At 45.3% G+C, this 13,858-nt stretch overlaps 1 protein-coding gene across 12 annotated transcripts in view; it reads left to right on the forward strand.

The window, feature by feature from the left end:
* The window catches only part of NAV3 (neuron navigator 3), an 812,431-nt gene that overhangs the window by 720,782 nt on the left and 77,791 nt on the right, over positions 1-13,858 (forward strand). For all 12 annotated transcript variants that reach the window (XM_075932274.1, XM_075932283.1, XM_075932261.1 and 9 more), the window contains one exon: positions 9,633-9,771. In XM_075932274.1, the coding sequence (XP_075788389.1) occupies positions 9,633-9,771 (139 nt within the window). The remainder of the gene's footprint in view (positions 1-9,632; positions 9,772-13,858) is intronic.

The raw sequence follows: 13,858 nt of genomic DNA on the forward strand, positions 1-13,858 counted from the left end.
ACAAGCCTCTAAAATGCTCATGAGTTTGACAGTGAACAGGGTATTGAAGGATAAAAGGAATTAGGACTACAAGTCACTGTGAGTATCTGCTGTCATCCATCAGGAATAGATGAGATATAAAAAGAAATATTGTTGGACCAGTTCTTAAGGCTGTATTAACCCTGAGAATTTTCCACAGGATAATACATTCATCACAGTGTTTACTCAGACATTTGCTAGATAAAAGCTAAAACTAAACATTTATCATTAATAAAATTCCTAAATTATATACAGGATAATTCATTATCCAGAAATTAGATAACGTAAGCCTTAGAGAAGCCATATTTTTTTCCTGTCGATAGGGAGATAATGTCTGAGAATTTGAAATAACAATGGAAGCATTATAATAATAGAAGTGATGTAGTTACATCAACAATTTAAAAGTAGTCTGGGCAATGTATTAAATGCATTCAAGAAAACGATCTTCCACTGACAGATGACTTACATGATCTAGTTTGTGGGGTTATCCCATCTCTAATATTTCTTAGTCTACTGTAGGATATAAAGCATTATATCTTTCAACATAATTAGTCTAATGGACTATCCTCAGCAGAATCTCAGATGGAAAGATGGCTTAGCACACTTCTGTGTGTGCTTCCAGTTCAACTTCAGCCTACTGTGAATAACCTGACTTGGAGAGATTCCAAAGGAAAGATGCTGAAACAACCCAATACCAACAAATAACTACGACGAGTGAAACAGAAATAAAATAAAAATAATTGTGACTGAGCATGGGCACATATTTTGTACAAGAGCTCCTGACATTTGGAAGACATCTGGCCACCTGAGATCAGAGAAATATTCCAGCCATATTATAGTGAAGACCCTGAAAGGTCTGTAGGGTAGATGTCTGCATATATTCCAGAAGTGTTTCCAGAGCTTATCAATATACTGGTGTAAAACATCACTGAGAAGCCATAGGAGAGTGAAAATGTGATCTGAAAGATCATGCCTTAATTTCCCCAACAGTTGAGCTGTGAAATACAAAGGGTATTTATATGTAGATTTTGTGAACATGCTTCAGTTAGGGTATGTCTACACTACAAAGTTAATTCGAACTAACAGCCATTAGTTCGAATTAACTTTCATAGGCGCTACACTAGCAAACCGCTAGTTCGAACTTAATTCGAACTAGCAGAGCGCTTAATTCGAACTAGGTAAACCTCATTCCACGAGGACTAACGCCTAGTTAGAATTAACTAGTTCGAATTAAGGGCTGTGTAGCCACTTAATTCGAACTAGTGGGAGGCTAGCCCTCCCCAGCTTTCCCTGGTGGCCACTCTGGCCACCACCAGGGAAACTCTTCTGCCCCCCTCCCGGCCCCGGAGCCCTTAAAGGGGCACGGGCTGGCTACGGTGACCATGCCAGGTGCAAGCCTGCCAGCACCCAGCCAGCAGACCCTGCACCTAGCACGGCATGAACCAGCAACCCGCTGCCACCAGCCCTCCGCCTCTTCCCGGGACCAGGCTGGCGGCTCCCGGGAGCCTGCCCAGGTCCGCAAGAGGCGGGCACCCGCCTGGTCTAGAGCAGACATCATGGACCTCATCCATGACCTCCGCACTAGGCACAGGAAAGTGGCCGTCTAGGGCAGGATAGCTGCCAGCCTGACCACCCAGGAGCAGGTGTGCATGAAAATCAAGGTGGTCCAGTGAGACCCCCGACCCTGAGCCCTGAGCTTAGAATGGCCGTACTGGGTCAGACCAAGGGTCCATCTAGCGCAGTAGCCTGTCTGCTGACAGTGGCCAACACTAGGTACCCTGGAGGGGATGGACCGAAGACAATGACCAAGCCATTTGTCTCGTGCCATCCCTCTCCAGCCTTCCACAAACAGAGGCCAGGGACACCATTTCTACCCCCTGGCTAATACCACTCTATGGACCCAACCTCCATGACTTTATCTCACTTCTCTTTAAACTCTGTTATAGTTCTAGCCTTTACAGCCTCCTGCAGCAAGGAGTTCCACAGGTTGACTATTTGCTTTGTGAAGAAGAACTTTCTGTTATTAGTTTGAAGCCTTCTACCCATTCATTTCATTTGGTGTCCTCTAATCCTTCTGTTATGGGAACTAATGAATAACTTTTCTTTATGCACCCACTCCACACTACTCGTGCTTTTATAGACCTCTATCATATCCCCCCTCAGTCTCCTCTTTTCTAAGCTGAAATGTCCCAGTCTCTTTAGCCTCTCTTCATATGGGACCTGTTCCAAAACCCTGATCATTTTAGTTGCCCTCCCCTCTCCCACCCTCTCTCTTCCCCTCTCCCACCTCCTTTTCCCAGTCTCCCTGAGTTTTGTTCAATAAAGAGAGTTTCTATTTTTGAACACACGTGTCCTTTATTTTGTGCATCAGGAAGGGGGGCTAGGGAGGGGTAAGTGGAAGGAGGTGAGGGAGGAATGGGGTACGAGCCCCCAATGGGGAGGACTGGGGTGGCTCTACGGGCTCCTCGGGGTGGAAGCTCTCCTGCAGCCCCCCCGATTGACCTCCCTCCCCGGATGGCAGCCTGCAGCAACTGCAGCCGGGCTGATAGCCGAGTGCTCTGATGTGCCAAGTGTGGGCACTCAGGGCACTCCAAGCCAGGACTGCTTTGCTAACCCTCATCGAGTTAGACAAGCAAGCAGGGAACCCCTGAGAACTGTCTGTCTGGGGTGGGGGTCGGGTCCCTTTAAGCACAGCCCTCGGCTAGCCTGAGACAGCAGCTCCATGCTCTAAGTCCTAATCTGATGCCCTGCCGGCACTGCTTCCGGCCAGCCTTAACCTCAGTTCAGGGTCCACTCAATGTGGACATGCTAGTTCGAATTAGCAAAACGCTAATTCGAACTAGTTTTTAGGTCTAGATGCACTAATTCGAATTAGCTTAGTTCGAATTAAGTTAGTTCGAATTAGTGCTGTAGTGTAGACATACCCTAATATAGTTTCAAAACTGAGATTATTTTGAAGCTTTACACCTTCTTCCTGAACTGCTTATGGTATGAAGTGAAAAAAACTTAAATTTTTTACAGGTACTGTAATGTTACAATCCCTCCCTTGGTCTCACGGAAGGAGCGTGGAGTGTGCAAGGGGAATTGTGTTTAGTTTTGTTTTGACTAGCTCTACTGCTTGAGCTGTCTGAATAAAATGTGAGGGAGGGGATTGACAGAATTGCCAGATTCTTAGACAAGGTGTGTGGGGGAGCCAGTTCCGTGCTCCCAGAACTGGCAGTGCTGAAGGCAGAAATGATAGAGCTAAGGGTTTGCCTCCCCCCCCCCCACCAGACCTTCAGTGCTGTCCAGTACCCCATATTCCAGGAAAGTGGCCTCCTTTTCCCCCATCTCCCAGCTGGCAGGCCTGGGGTAAAATGTGTGTGTGAGGGGGGTCCTTTGAAAACAAGCTAGTGTTCCTTGCTTTAAAGTTATATGGTTCCCAATGAGTTAAACTATAGCCCTGCAAGCCTGTGGTGATAGACCAGGTGTGGGCAAAATACAGCCTGCAGATCAAATCCAGCCCGCCAAATCTTCACATCTGGCCTCTCATGATATTCAGAACTGCCAATGTCCCATAGCCCAGTGGGACCCCACAGCCTCCCTGCCTGCGGCATCCCCTCATGCCATTCAAAACATCAAGCTGCTGAGGCAGCAGCCCCTGAGTGGAGCTCAGACCCTCCCCCCCCCCCCACAAACAGGGACTGCTGCTGCCCCACTCTATTTCCTCTTTACCAAAGGGAGCAGTGTGGGGTGGCAGGAGGGAGCAGTGCTGTGAGGGGAGCCAGTTAATAAAATGGCTTCCCACACAGACTGGCTTTGTCCTGCCACCCCATTCTGCTGCCTTTGGTAAAGAGGCAATAGAGTGGGGCGGCAGCAGCCCCTGTTTGTAGGGGGGGGGGATCTGAGCTTCCCTCAGACAAGGTCTGCTGCCATGGAGCAGCCTCTGTCCTGCTGTTTTGGGGGCAGACTCCTCCGCTGCCCTCCTCACCATATTGCTGCCTTTGATAGAGGCAGCAGTGCAGGTGGAGGGGGAAGCAGGTGTTAGGGAGAACTGGCTTTTAAACCAGCTCCCCCATTAGCTCCTGCCTTCCTTCCACCCCCCACTGCCTCCATAGGAAGCAGCAAGCAGGGGGCAGGGGGCAGGTGGGTCTGCAGAGCCAACACTCAGGGGGGAGCCAGCTTGAAAGTTACTCCCCGCGTGTATCAAATCCCAACTGCCTCCCCGTATCCCCCCATGCTGCTGAGTGTGGGCGCAGGTGGATCCGGTGCTTCTGGGGAGCTGTCTTCTAAGCCAGCTGTATCAGAGGCAGCAAGGGGAGGGAGGGAATGTGTGTGGTTGACAAGATTATCCAATAAGACCAGGCTTATCAGTTAATCATGTAGTCATCTACATGTTGACATCCCTAGTTTTTATTGCCAGAGACGTGTACTGGGTATTCCATCTGCATAGCCACCCACCAAGCTCCTCCCAGCCCTCTGCAGCCAGCCATGGAGCTGCTGGCCTACCCAAACTGTCTCCCTTCAGCCCTGCAGCCAGCTGAGAAACTGGCTGTGTTCCCAGCTTAGCTCCCCCTCTCTGGAAAAAGGCTCACCTGCCTACAGTCAGAGCCAGATTGGGAACTGCCGCCATTGCACACTTTGAAAACAGCTGAATTCCAACCAAATAGATAATAAGGGGTTCGTGTCATAGAGCTAATTGGCCAGATGGGGAGAGCAGTTTGGCTGCAGCACCTGGAAACAGCTGATGAGACTGCCCATGCAGTGGCTGATTGGCTTCCAATAACTGATCCTTTCCTGGGTACTGAACACTCCCGACCTCTTTCTTTCCAGAGCTGTGTATCAGGGTGCCCGACCCTACTTTCATCTCGGTTATGGTGTCTTCTTCATCTAAGAGATCAAAGGTGTAATGAAAAGAGGAAAGTGGAGTTAAAGATTGAAATCATATTGTTGCTAATTAACCAGCTCTGTGCCTAGATTGGGAAATACTGTAAGCCAGGTTTAATAAAACAGGTGTGTTTTATCCTTAGTATTTTATGCTCAAACGTGGTGCCTGTGACACTGTACGATATATCAATGTCCTGCTTCTGGTTGTATTTCCCAGCGCATGCTGTGTTTGATCATATTTAACCATAATTAAAGGTATTTCCATTTATCGAGCTTGACAGTACTGCAAACTGTATATGCCTTACAAGTAGGATTTCAATAATGTAGTGGTGGGCCCACTGGGGTTCTATGCGTGTCCTGCAAGATATTTTGTTTACCATTGCCCACATGTATGGTTGCCAGATTCCACTGGTTTCCGTCTACATAGTTTTGTTTGGTTGGTTTTTTTTTTTGTACGGGTATTAATAACATGATAAACACATAAAGCAAGAGTATGTGAATTGAGGTATGTGCAGATTACGCACAACACTGACTGTGAGAGCCATATGCTCCCTCTGCATCCAATCAAAAAGTGCTGCTGTGGTTCAGTCAGCATACCCTGCGAATTCTAGGTACACAAACACAGCTAGCAAAACTACCCTACCCCAAGAGACTGTCTTGGTTACAACAATCTTGTGGCCCGCTGAGATGAAGGAGGACCACTCATGCAGCCCATTCACTAACCTAGGTTGCCCATTCATGGAATAATGGCTTTATAGGCTGTGAAGCTTCCTATCTACCACATTAGACAATGTTAAAGTGGCAAAAAAGGCAGTAGGAATGGGAGCTAGTGGAAACAAATAGAAGTCCTCGTAAGGCATTCTGGGGCACCTCTGCACTTCTTTGGCTGGATTGGGGTCCCTTTATCACCACAGGCTCAGCCCAGTCCAAGCCTCAGCCTTTTAGTGCTTTGCAGTTCTGTCTTGCTTTGTTCACAGGCAGGGAACAGCAAAAGTTCAAATTCAATAGAGAACAAGCCCCTTTTGGGCTCAACAAAGAGACAAGCTCAGTAGCACCCCTTCACTTCAGAGGTGCCTGCATAGCAGCTTTACTGCAGTCCTTTCGGACAGGTAGCTGAAAGAGTCTCCCCCTGCTGGGCTTGCCTGGGGTCCACAGTCTCTTCCCAGGGCTAGGGAAATCTCTGGCATGGGGTTCCTTCTTCAGCTTCAACAGACATACCCTCCCCAGCAGGTTCCTCATTCTTACACAGAGCTTGGAAAGATGTGGCCCAGGGGCCGGATCCAGCCCACCTAACACTTTGATCAGGCCCACAGACTTCATCTGTCTGCTTTCTACTTATATCCTGCTACCAGTGCCACCAAATTTCCAGGCGGTGGCTCAGGTAGTAGGATCCTATTTAAATGGCTCATGGTCGTAGTGTTACCCTGCCAGGGGCTGGAGCGGCAAAACCCTTTACAAAGCTGCAGCAATCCTGGGCTGCTGCCAGGAAACATGGTAGCAGTGGAGCCAGGAGCCTTTGCTGTGTTTTTTAATTCAAAGCCTCTAGACAACTCTAGAGTAGGCTAGTCCCCAGGCCCACCCTTTCTAACCCAGACCCCACCAGTTCCAGAGGATGGAGCTGACCGATGACCATGTACCAAAATTAAGTGCTCCCCATGTGAAAATTATTGCCCATCCCTGTTCTAAAGCATGGGATGGTTGGCAGGGACAGAGAGGTAGGTCTCCGTTAGAGTCTCCTTCACCCCTTTTCTGTCAGTGTGGGGTTTATGCAGCATTTTTTTACAATCGATCAGATATGAAACTGCATTCTTAAATCGTGTTTACCATCTATTCCATGGCAATGCTGCAGAAGCTTTATTTATTTGTATCCTTTACACCAGGGGTCTCCAAACTTTTCAGCCCGAGGGCCGCATTAACTATCAAACAGCAGTTCGGGGGCCGACTACACACTTGAGGTCCAAATAAAAAACAATCAAAACATGGATGTTGTTTTTAATTATTAATTTAATATTATTTTATTCAGTTATTATTTAATAACACATTGATACACTACACATGAACACCTGTATTAGTGTGAATGGTGAAATTGTTTCCTGGATGCCAAAATAGCAGACATTTCTGGCTTTAGATTTGTTGTCCCTAACATCAACAGTGACCTGAGATTTTCCGTAGACAAAAAGGTCTCCACGGGCCGGATGAGAGGGCCTCGCGGGCCGGATGCGGCCCGCGGGCCGTAGTTTGGAGACCCCTGCTTTACACTATAGGCAATATTGTAGTCTGCTCTCGCCCTTCTGAAATAACTTTCTCTTGTACTAATTTGAGTCTCTATCATTGCTGTATTCAAAATAATGGTGTCTGAGGTTGCTAGGATACTGACTAGTGTACTGAACTTTCTGTCCGATCATGGCATGCTTCATACCAATCTCTTCAACATCTAGATTATTTGTAGCTGCAACTGGCACATTCCAAAATCTTCAGTGTGGTAATGGATATATGGGTTTAACTCCTCATAGTTGCACATGTAAAACAAGTATCAGAGGGATAAATTTAAAAACAAGAATTTTCAGATGTCTCCATTGTTTCCATTGTTTTCCCTGCTCTAATATTAGACATAGTATAGGTCCTCAGGATTCCAGCTTTATTCAACCTATTATTACAAGCTCCATTTTTTAATATATTCGGATGCGATTTCTAGGATTTCCAAAGTCTGCCTTGTAAAACTCTTGGTGTCTACAGGCCCCTGACAAAAAAAAGATCACTAGGGTGTATTTGATGTGAATTCAATTTCCGTAATAAGTGTTAAGTGATAAGACTGAATTTTTCACACTCACTGAGCTGGATGGATCCTATATTAAAGAATAAAACTGCTGTGGGAATTATCCAGACTTTGATTAACAAGGCCAACATGGAAGTTTGTTCACTGAATTCAGAGTAGTAGAAGGTGCTACCTTTGTCTCTTTGATGGCAGTTTTGTAGTTGCTCACATTCAGCTGAAAGATCTGAGTTTTTCCTAATCCCCTTAACTCTTCCCTTCTCCACTGTATGGGTTTTTCTCCAAAGGATGGATAACTCAGGATCACTCTGTAACACTACAGAGAACTGCACAGGTAGAGTAGGGGCTACCAGGCACTGTTAGGTTCCTTCACTGAGTTTCCTCTAAAATCTTCTGTCAGGGCATGTCTACACAGCAGCGTTATTTCACGTTACAGGCTGCCCCCGACTTGTGATGCGATTGGCTCTGGGGATAGCATGGCAAGTCAGGGGTGTCGTAACTCAAGCCTGCACTTATGAAAGGTGGCATACACCGTCATAACTGCGGAACCGAGGATGTAAGTCGGGGGATTTCCTCCCCTTCCGCACTTACAGAAAAGGTCGTAAGTGCGGGGGATCATAAATCAGGCTGTCGTAAAGCGGGGGCCTCCTGTATTTTGAAATAACAGAGTGCACATCTACACAGCAAGCCTGTTATTTCAAAATAATTTCAAAATAATAGGCTTCTTAGTCCAAATCCTGTAACCCTCATTTCACGAGGAGTAAGGGAAGTCGAAGGGAGAGGGTTTTCTTCCTTTGACTTCCTGCAGTGTACACAGTGCCAAAAGCTGAGTTAAGGTATTTCAACTTCAGCTATGCAGTTAACATAGCTGAAGTTGTGTATCTTAATTCGACTTTAGCCAGCACTGTAGTTATACCCTCAGGGATGGGATTTGCCTAACTCCCTTCGCCTCAGCCCCTCCATGGTAAAAATAGGGCTTGCATGAGAATAGGGGGATGATCTTGCCATAGAGCTATCATTGCCTCCTTCCACACCCACTCTCCAGATCTTGTGAAGCAGAAAGGATAATAGTTTGTGTTTCTATGAAATGTGTAACTTCTGTTCTGTAATGGCACGTCTACACAGCAGAGCTAAAGCCGAAATAAGCCACGCAACTTGAGCTACGCTGATTGCATAGCTTAAGTGAAAATAGCTTATTTTGGCTTTTGGCTCTGTCTACATAGCAGGAAGTCCGAGAAAGAGCACTCTTCTTCTGACCTCTCTTACTCCTCGTAAAATGAGGGTTACAAGAGTTGGAGTAAGAAGTCCTCCAACTCAACATTATTTTGACAGTATGTCGAGATAACTGCTTGTAGTGTAGACATGGACTATGTTATTTCCAAAATAATGCTGCTGTATAGACATAGCCTAAGTAGCCAGCTCCAGTAACTGTTTGATCAAAAAATCCTGTTTTAATGACACAGCACCCACCAGAAAAAAGGCTGAGAAGAAAACTGAGCTACTAGAAATATTGGTTACCTGGCTGACAGTTGATTAGGCTGGAGAGGAGATATTTCCTTTATTTTTCTGCAGGCTGGAAATCCATAGGGTACTGCAAGCTGTTAATAACGCTTTGGCTACCAATACAGGTAGCTTTAATGGATTTCCCTGCCAGTGTACTGAATGTGATTGCAATGAAGCATGAAACAACCTCTTTTAATGACTTAAACTAGTGCCTGCCCAGAGCTGATATTACATTTTTAAAAGGCCTCCTGGTCTTTCACTAATTAAATGGCTACCAGTCCACATTTGAAAATGAGTGAATGACTAATTTAGAAATGTTGGGAAATGAATGTGTATTGTATATTAGCAACTATTTCTCAATGTTCATTGTATAAAACTTATGCAAAAAAGGTACTATTGAGAGCATTGTTTTTAAGACATTTTCTGTCCATTGGCTTTCTGTGAATAAACAGATATCCTTCTTTCTCTGCAGCTGGGATGACAGCAGCTCAGTTAGTAGTGGCCTCAGTGACACTCTTGATAACATCAGCACAGATGACCTGAACACCACCTCATCTGTCAGCTCTTATTCTAATATTACTGCCTCTTCCAGAAAAAATGCTCATACGCAGGTAAGTAGCTTTTCATTACTTGCTCTTACCATATCTTTTCAAGTACATAGTATACCAGGAAAAGTGTACTTAAATACAAATAGATAAAAGGAAGCATCATACTAGAAAAATATCTTCAGTGTCAGTACATCCAATGACATCATGAATATGTGACCTGGTTTTCTATTATTTATTTGAAAGAAGCATTGCATTCCATTAAACACAGAATGCAATGTAGTTGAATTGTGAGTAGATGGATTTTTACTCACTGCATCTTACTCTCTTACACCTAAATTATGGTGTGATTTAAATTAATCCAATTTGCATTCATCATGACATGTAGTATGTCATATAGACTTTATAGCCATAGGGAAATTATGTCCCTTTTCTATTCATAGGGAGAAAGGGACGGGCAGAGGTATACTGTTCTTCTGTCTCCTCTCCTCCATGGGGAGAGGTAAGTCAAGGAAGGGAGCAGAGAACTCTTGTTTTTCCTGCTCCTCTCCAGGAAGAGAGCATGACCTTTGAGAATGTCAGGGACATGGATCTGCGGGAACCTTCTCTCCTGTGTTCCAGAGCGGTTGGGACAGCCACTGAGCACTCCTGCTGTTTTCAGTGCTGCTTCTAGATTCCCTTAGCACAGGTGTCTGAGATCTTCCAGGATAAGGGTTCCAGTGGGCCACTCCTCCTGCTCAACATGGAGTACACCTTCTTGCCCACTTAGGCTGTGTCTAGACTACATGGAGCCATGTAGATTAGCGTTGTAGGCAAAGGGAAATGAAGCGGCAATTTAAATAATTGCCGCTTCATTTAAATTTACATGGCTGCCGCGCTGAGCCGACAAACAGCTGATCATCTGTTTGTCGGCTCAGCGCGCTAGTCTGGACGCTCCCCTGCCAACATCAAAGCCCTTTGTCGGCAGCCCCGTTATTCCTCGTAGGATGAGGTTTACCGGGGCTGCCGACAAAGGGCTTTGATGTCGGCAGGGGAGCGTCCAGACTAGCGCGCTGAGCCGACAAACAGCTGATCAGCTGTTTGTTGGCTCAGCGCGGCAGCCATGTAAATTTAAATGAAGCGGCGATTATTTAAATCGCCGCTTCATTTCCCTTTGCCCAATAAACAAATCTACATGGCTCCGTCGACGGAGCCATGTAGTGTAGACGTACACTTATGGTGAACAGTTGCTTCAGTTCCTGCCTGTCTGGTGGAATGGAGCACCAGAGGCAGCTGTGTGCTCTTGGAGTGATAAAGCATCACTAGTATTCTCCTGCTATGGCCCAAGCCTCTCTGCCAGCCCGCACAAAACAACCTCTAGGCTTGTTGTACCCTAAGCATGGCTTTGTCTGTGCAATTTTATATTGATTTTTACATTTTCAAAGTAAAAACATTGAATTCGCTCCTGACCCAAGATCACACCATTAGACAAGTTGAAATTCCACAGTTTCAACATATTATTTTCATAAACCTCAATCAGCAGAATACAGGTAAACCCCCTTCCAAGAACATATCTCACGACTCTTCACATCTCCTTAAATGCCCCAAAGGTCATGAAAATGTAAACCGCACAGCTTTTGGGTGTGGTGTACTGTTCTATCTAGTGGCACTTAGACCACTTACAAAGATAAATAATGAGTTTGCACCGCAGCCTTAGTTGAGAGCCAGCTAGCTTTTACCTCAAGCTGTAGAGGCTCATGTACTTTGCTCCAGAGGTCCCAGGTTTGGTTCCACCTGTCAGCATTACACAGGAAGTTAAGAAACTGTAGACTCTTGAGGGCAAAGAAGAAAATGAGTCTCTCAGTCAAGAGGCCTTCATAAGCAAGGCACTGACAGATGGCTCATCTTTCTGATGAGGACCTCAAGTTTGAGCACCTTAGTTGACCTCCAAAACTGCAGAAATGCATCCATTGCAGCTGGAAGCCTGCTTTCCAGTGCAGAACCAGGAATGTTATCTCTGCTTGAGAGTGTGCACTAAAAGTAGCAGTGTAGCCAGGATAGCAAAGATGGCAGCTTGGACTAGCTTCCCAAATACACACCTAGGAGGTCTAAACAGGTTTGTAATCAGGTGGATCACCTGTGGTTTTTAATGCCTTTCAGTGTGCCATCTGGAGCAGAGTTAGTGCATGTCTGTTACTTGCATGGGGGAGCATGCTCCCAGCTACAAGGCAGACATACTCTAAGTGCTCATCTTCACGTGAAAAGCAGCACAATAAGTCACACTGGGCATTGCTGCTATCTGAGCAGATCCAGGATAAGAGAGGTCTTTAAAGTTCAGACCTGGGGCACAAAAAATGTTCAGAGTCCCTTCAAATGGCAAGCCAATGTAATCCCCCTGAGTTCTTCCAGTTGTTATCTCCATCTTTACCAAGCTGGCCTTCAGCCACTTAGGGCTTGTCTACATTGCACTGCAGAGGGGATTTCAGGGTGTAAATTGTAAAATGTTAGATGCCCTGTGATCCAACTGCTCCGAGTGGATTCTGCTAGTGCAAATGAAAAGGAGTCCTGTTCCAACAGGCTATGTCCATGTAGCCATAATGTCAGCTCTACTCCAGGTGGGGAGCATACACCAGCAAGAAAGAGATGGTGGGCTTTTTGCTGCTGTCAATGTACATGACTGGAGCAGCATAAATGGGCAACAGCAGGAAGAGGAAAATGGCCTGTTTTATTTAAAGGGGGAAAAAAGATTAGCAGACATGTTATGGATGCAAGGGTGGCAAAAATCTTTCAAAGAAGGATTTTATTCTGAACTTTTGCAGATGATGAAATTTGCTTTCAAATGTATCTCTCCGTCTTTTTAAAAATCTGTCTTTGAGGAAAGCTCTTAGAATATTACCATCTCAGTAACAACAGCATCAACAAAAACTCTCTTCTGAAACACCCTGTGACATTTGTATGCATATTTGCTTGGGTTCTTTTCCCATATTCTTTGTACAAAATCTGTTTCCCTGACAAAAGCAAATCTAAGATTATGTTAACATAGTCAAATATTGCATTTTTATGCCTCGAATGCCATACATTTCAACAGCAGCTGATGATTACTAGATACTGTCATGGGGTGCTCACTCTGCAAATGGGGTCTCCTCCTGGCAGTTTGGGGGACTTGCTCTCTTTACAGTCTGACATACTTCCTTGTGGTTTCTCAGCTGGTTATCTTTTCTCTCACTCTTTGGCCTCTCTCTGCTCCAGTAGTTACAGCTTCCTCTTCAAGACTCAGCGCTCCGGCCGAGTCCCTATGTGGTTTCCTCTTCTGGATCACTGAGCCCCACTGCAACCGTTGTCCAGGCAATGCCACTCGTCAGTAGGGGAAACCAGCCCAGCTCACTGGTTCAGGTTCCAACCTATGGACTCTACAGCATGCAGGCTAAGGGCAAAACTTTACTGCTATCTCCCCAATCTGTGTCTAGTCTGCCTCCCAGAGGTTTTCTGCTTCACCTGTATCTTTACTGGGGTATGCCTGTCCCTCAGGGCCAGTGTGCCAGGGTCCTACTCTTTCTCTAAGCTCCCTCCTTCCCTGCACAAAGAGGGCTGGAGACTTCTTCACTGCTATGACATTTCTTTTCTCTCTCTTTCTCTCGCTCTCTATCTCTGGTGAAACAGATTTGCTTGAATACTCTTTAGCTGCCACCAACTATAATTCCTCAATACTTCACAGTTTATAGCCTCTCACTCTGCCCTGTGTCTTTCAAGTAAAGTAACAACACTTTTTAAATAATACTCAATTTCCTTGATGTTTTTACATATCACATAATGTATTTGACCCTTAAGTCATCTGAATTCCTCAGAAAGCTTCTTCCTTTCTTTTTCAAAGCCCTTACTTACCCATAGAAGGTGATGCATTTTTCTTCCATGCTACAGAGCACATATATCTTTATGACTTTTAATTCAAAAAGGATTTTTGTTTAAGTCAAAGTGGCCTGTTAGTACTCTACTGTCCAGTCCCTGAAGTGTCATAATCCTCAACTCTAGAGTACAATTCAAAACATCTTTTTACGTTAATGCTTTTTTTCCCATTCTTCATTTAAATTTTTCTGTCCTTTTCTTTTGAATTCCTGTTTACTCAAGGTATCTCTATCTCAATCCTTCCATTTCTTATAGCATTTTTAGCTGCTTT

This window comes from Pelodiscus sinensis, chromosome 1 (genome assembly GCF_049634645.1).
Source record: "Pelodiscus sinensis isolate JC-2024 chromosome 1, ASM4963464v1, whole genome shotgun sequence".
Classification (NCBI taxonomy): Eukaryota; Metazoa; Chordata; order Testudines; family Trionychidae; genus Pelodiscus; species Pelodiscus sinensis.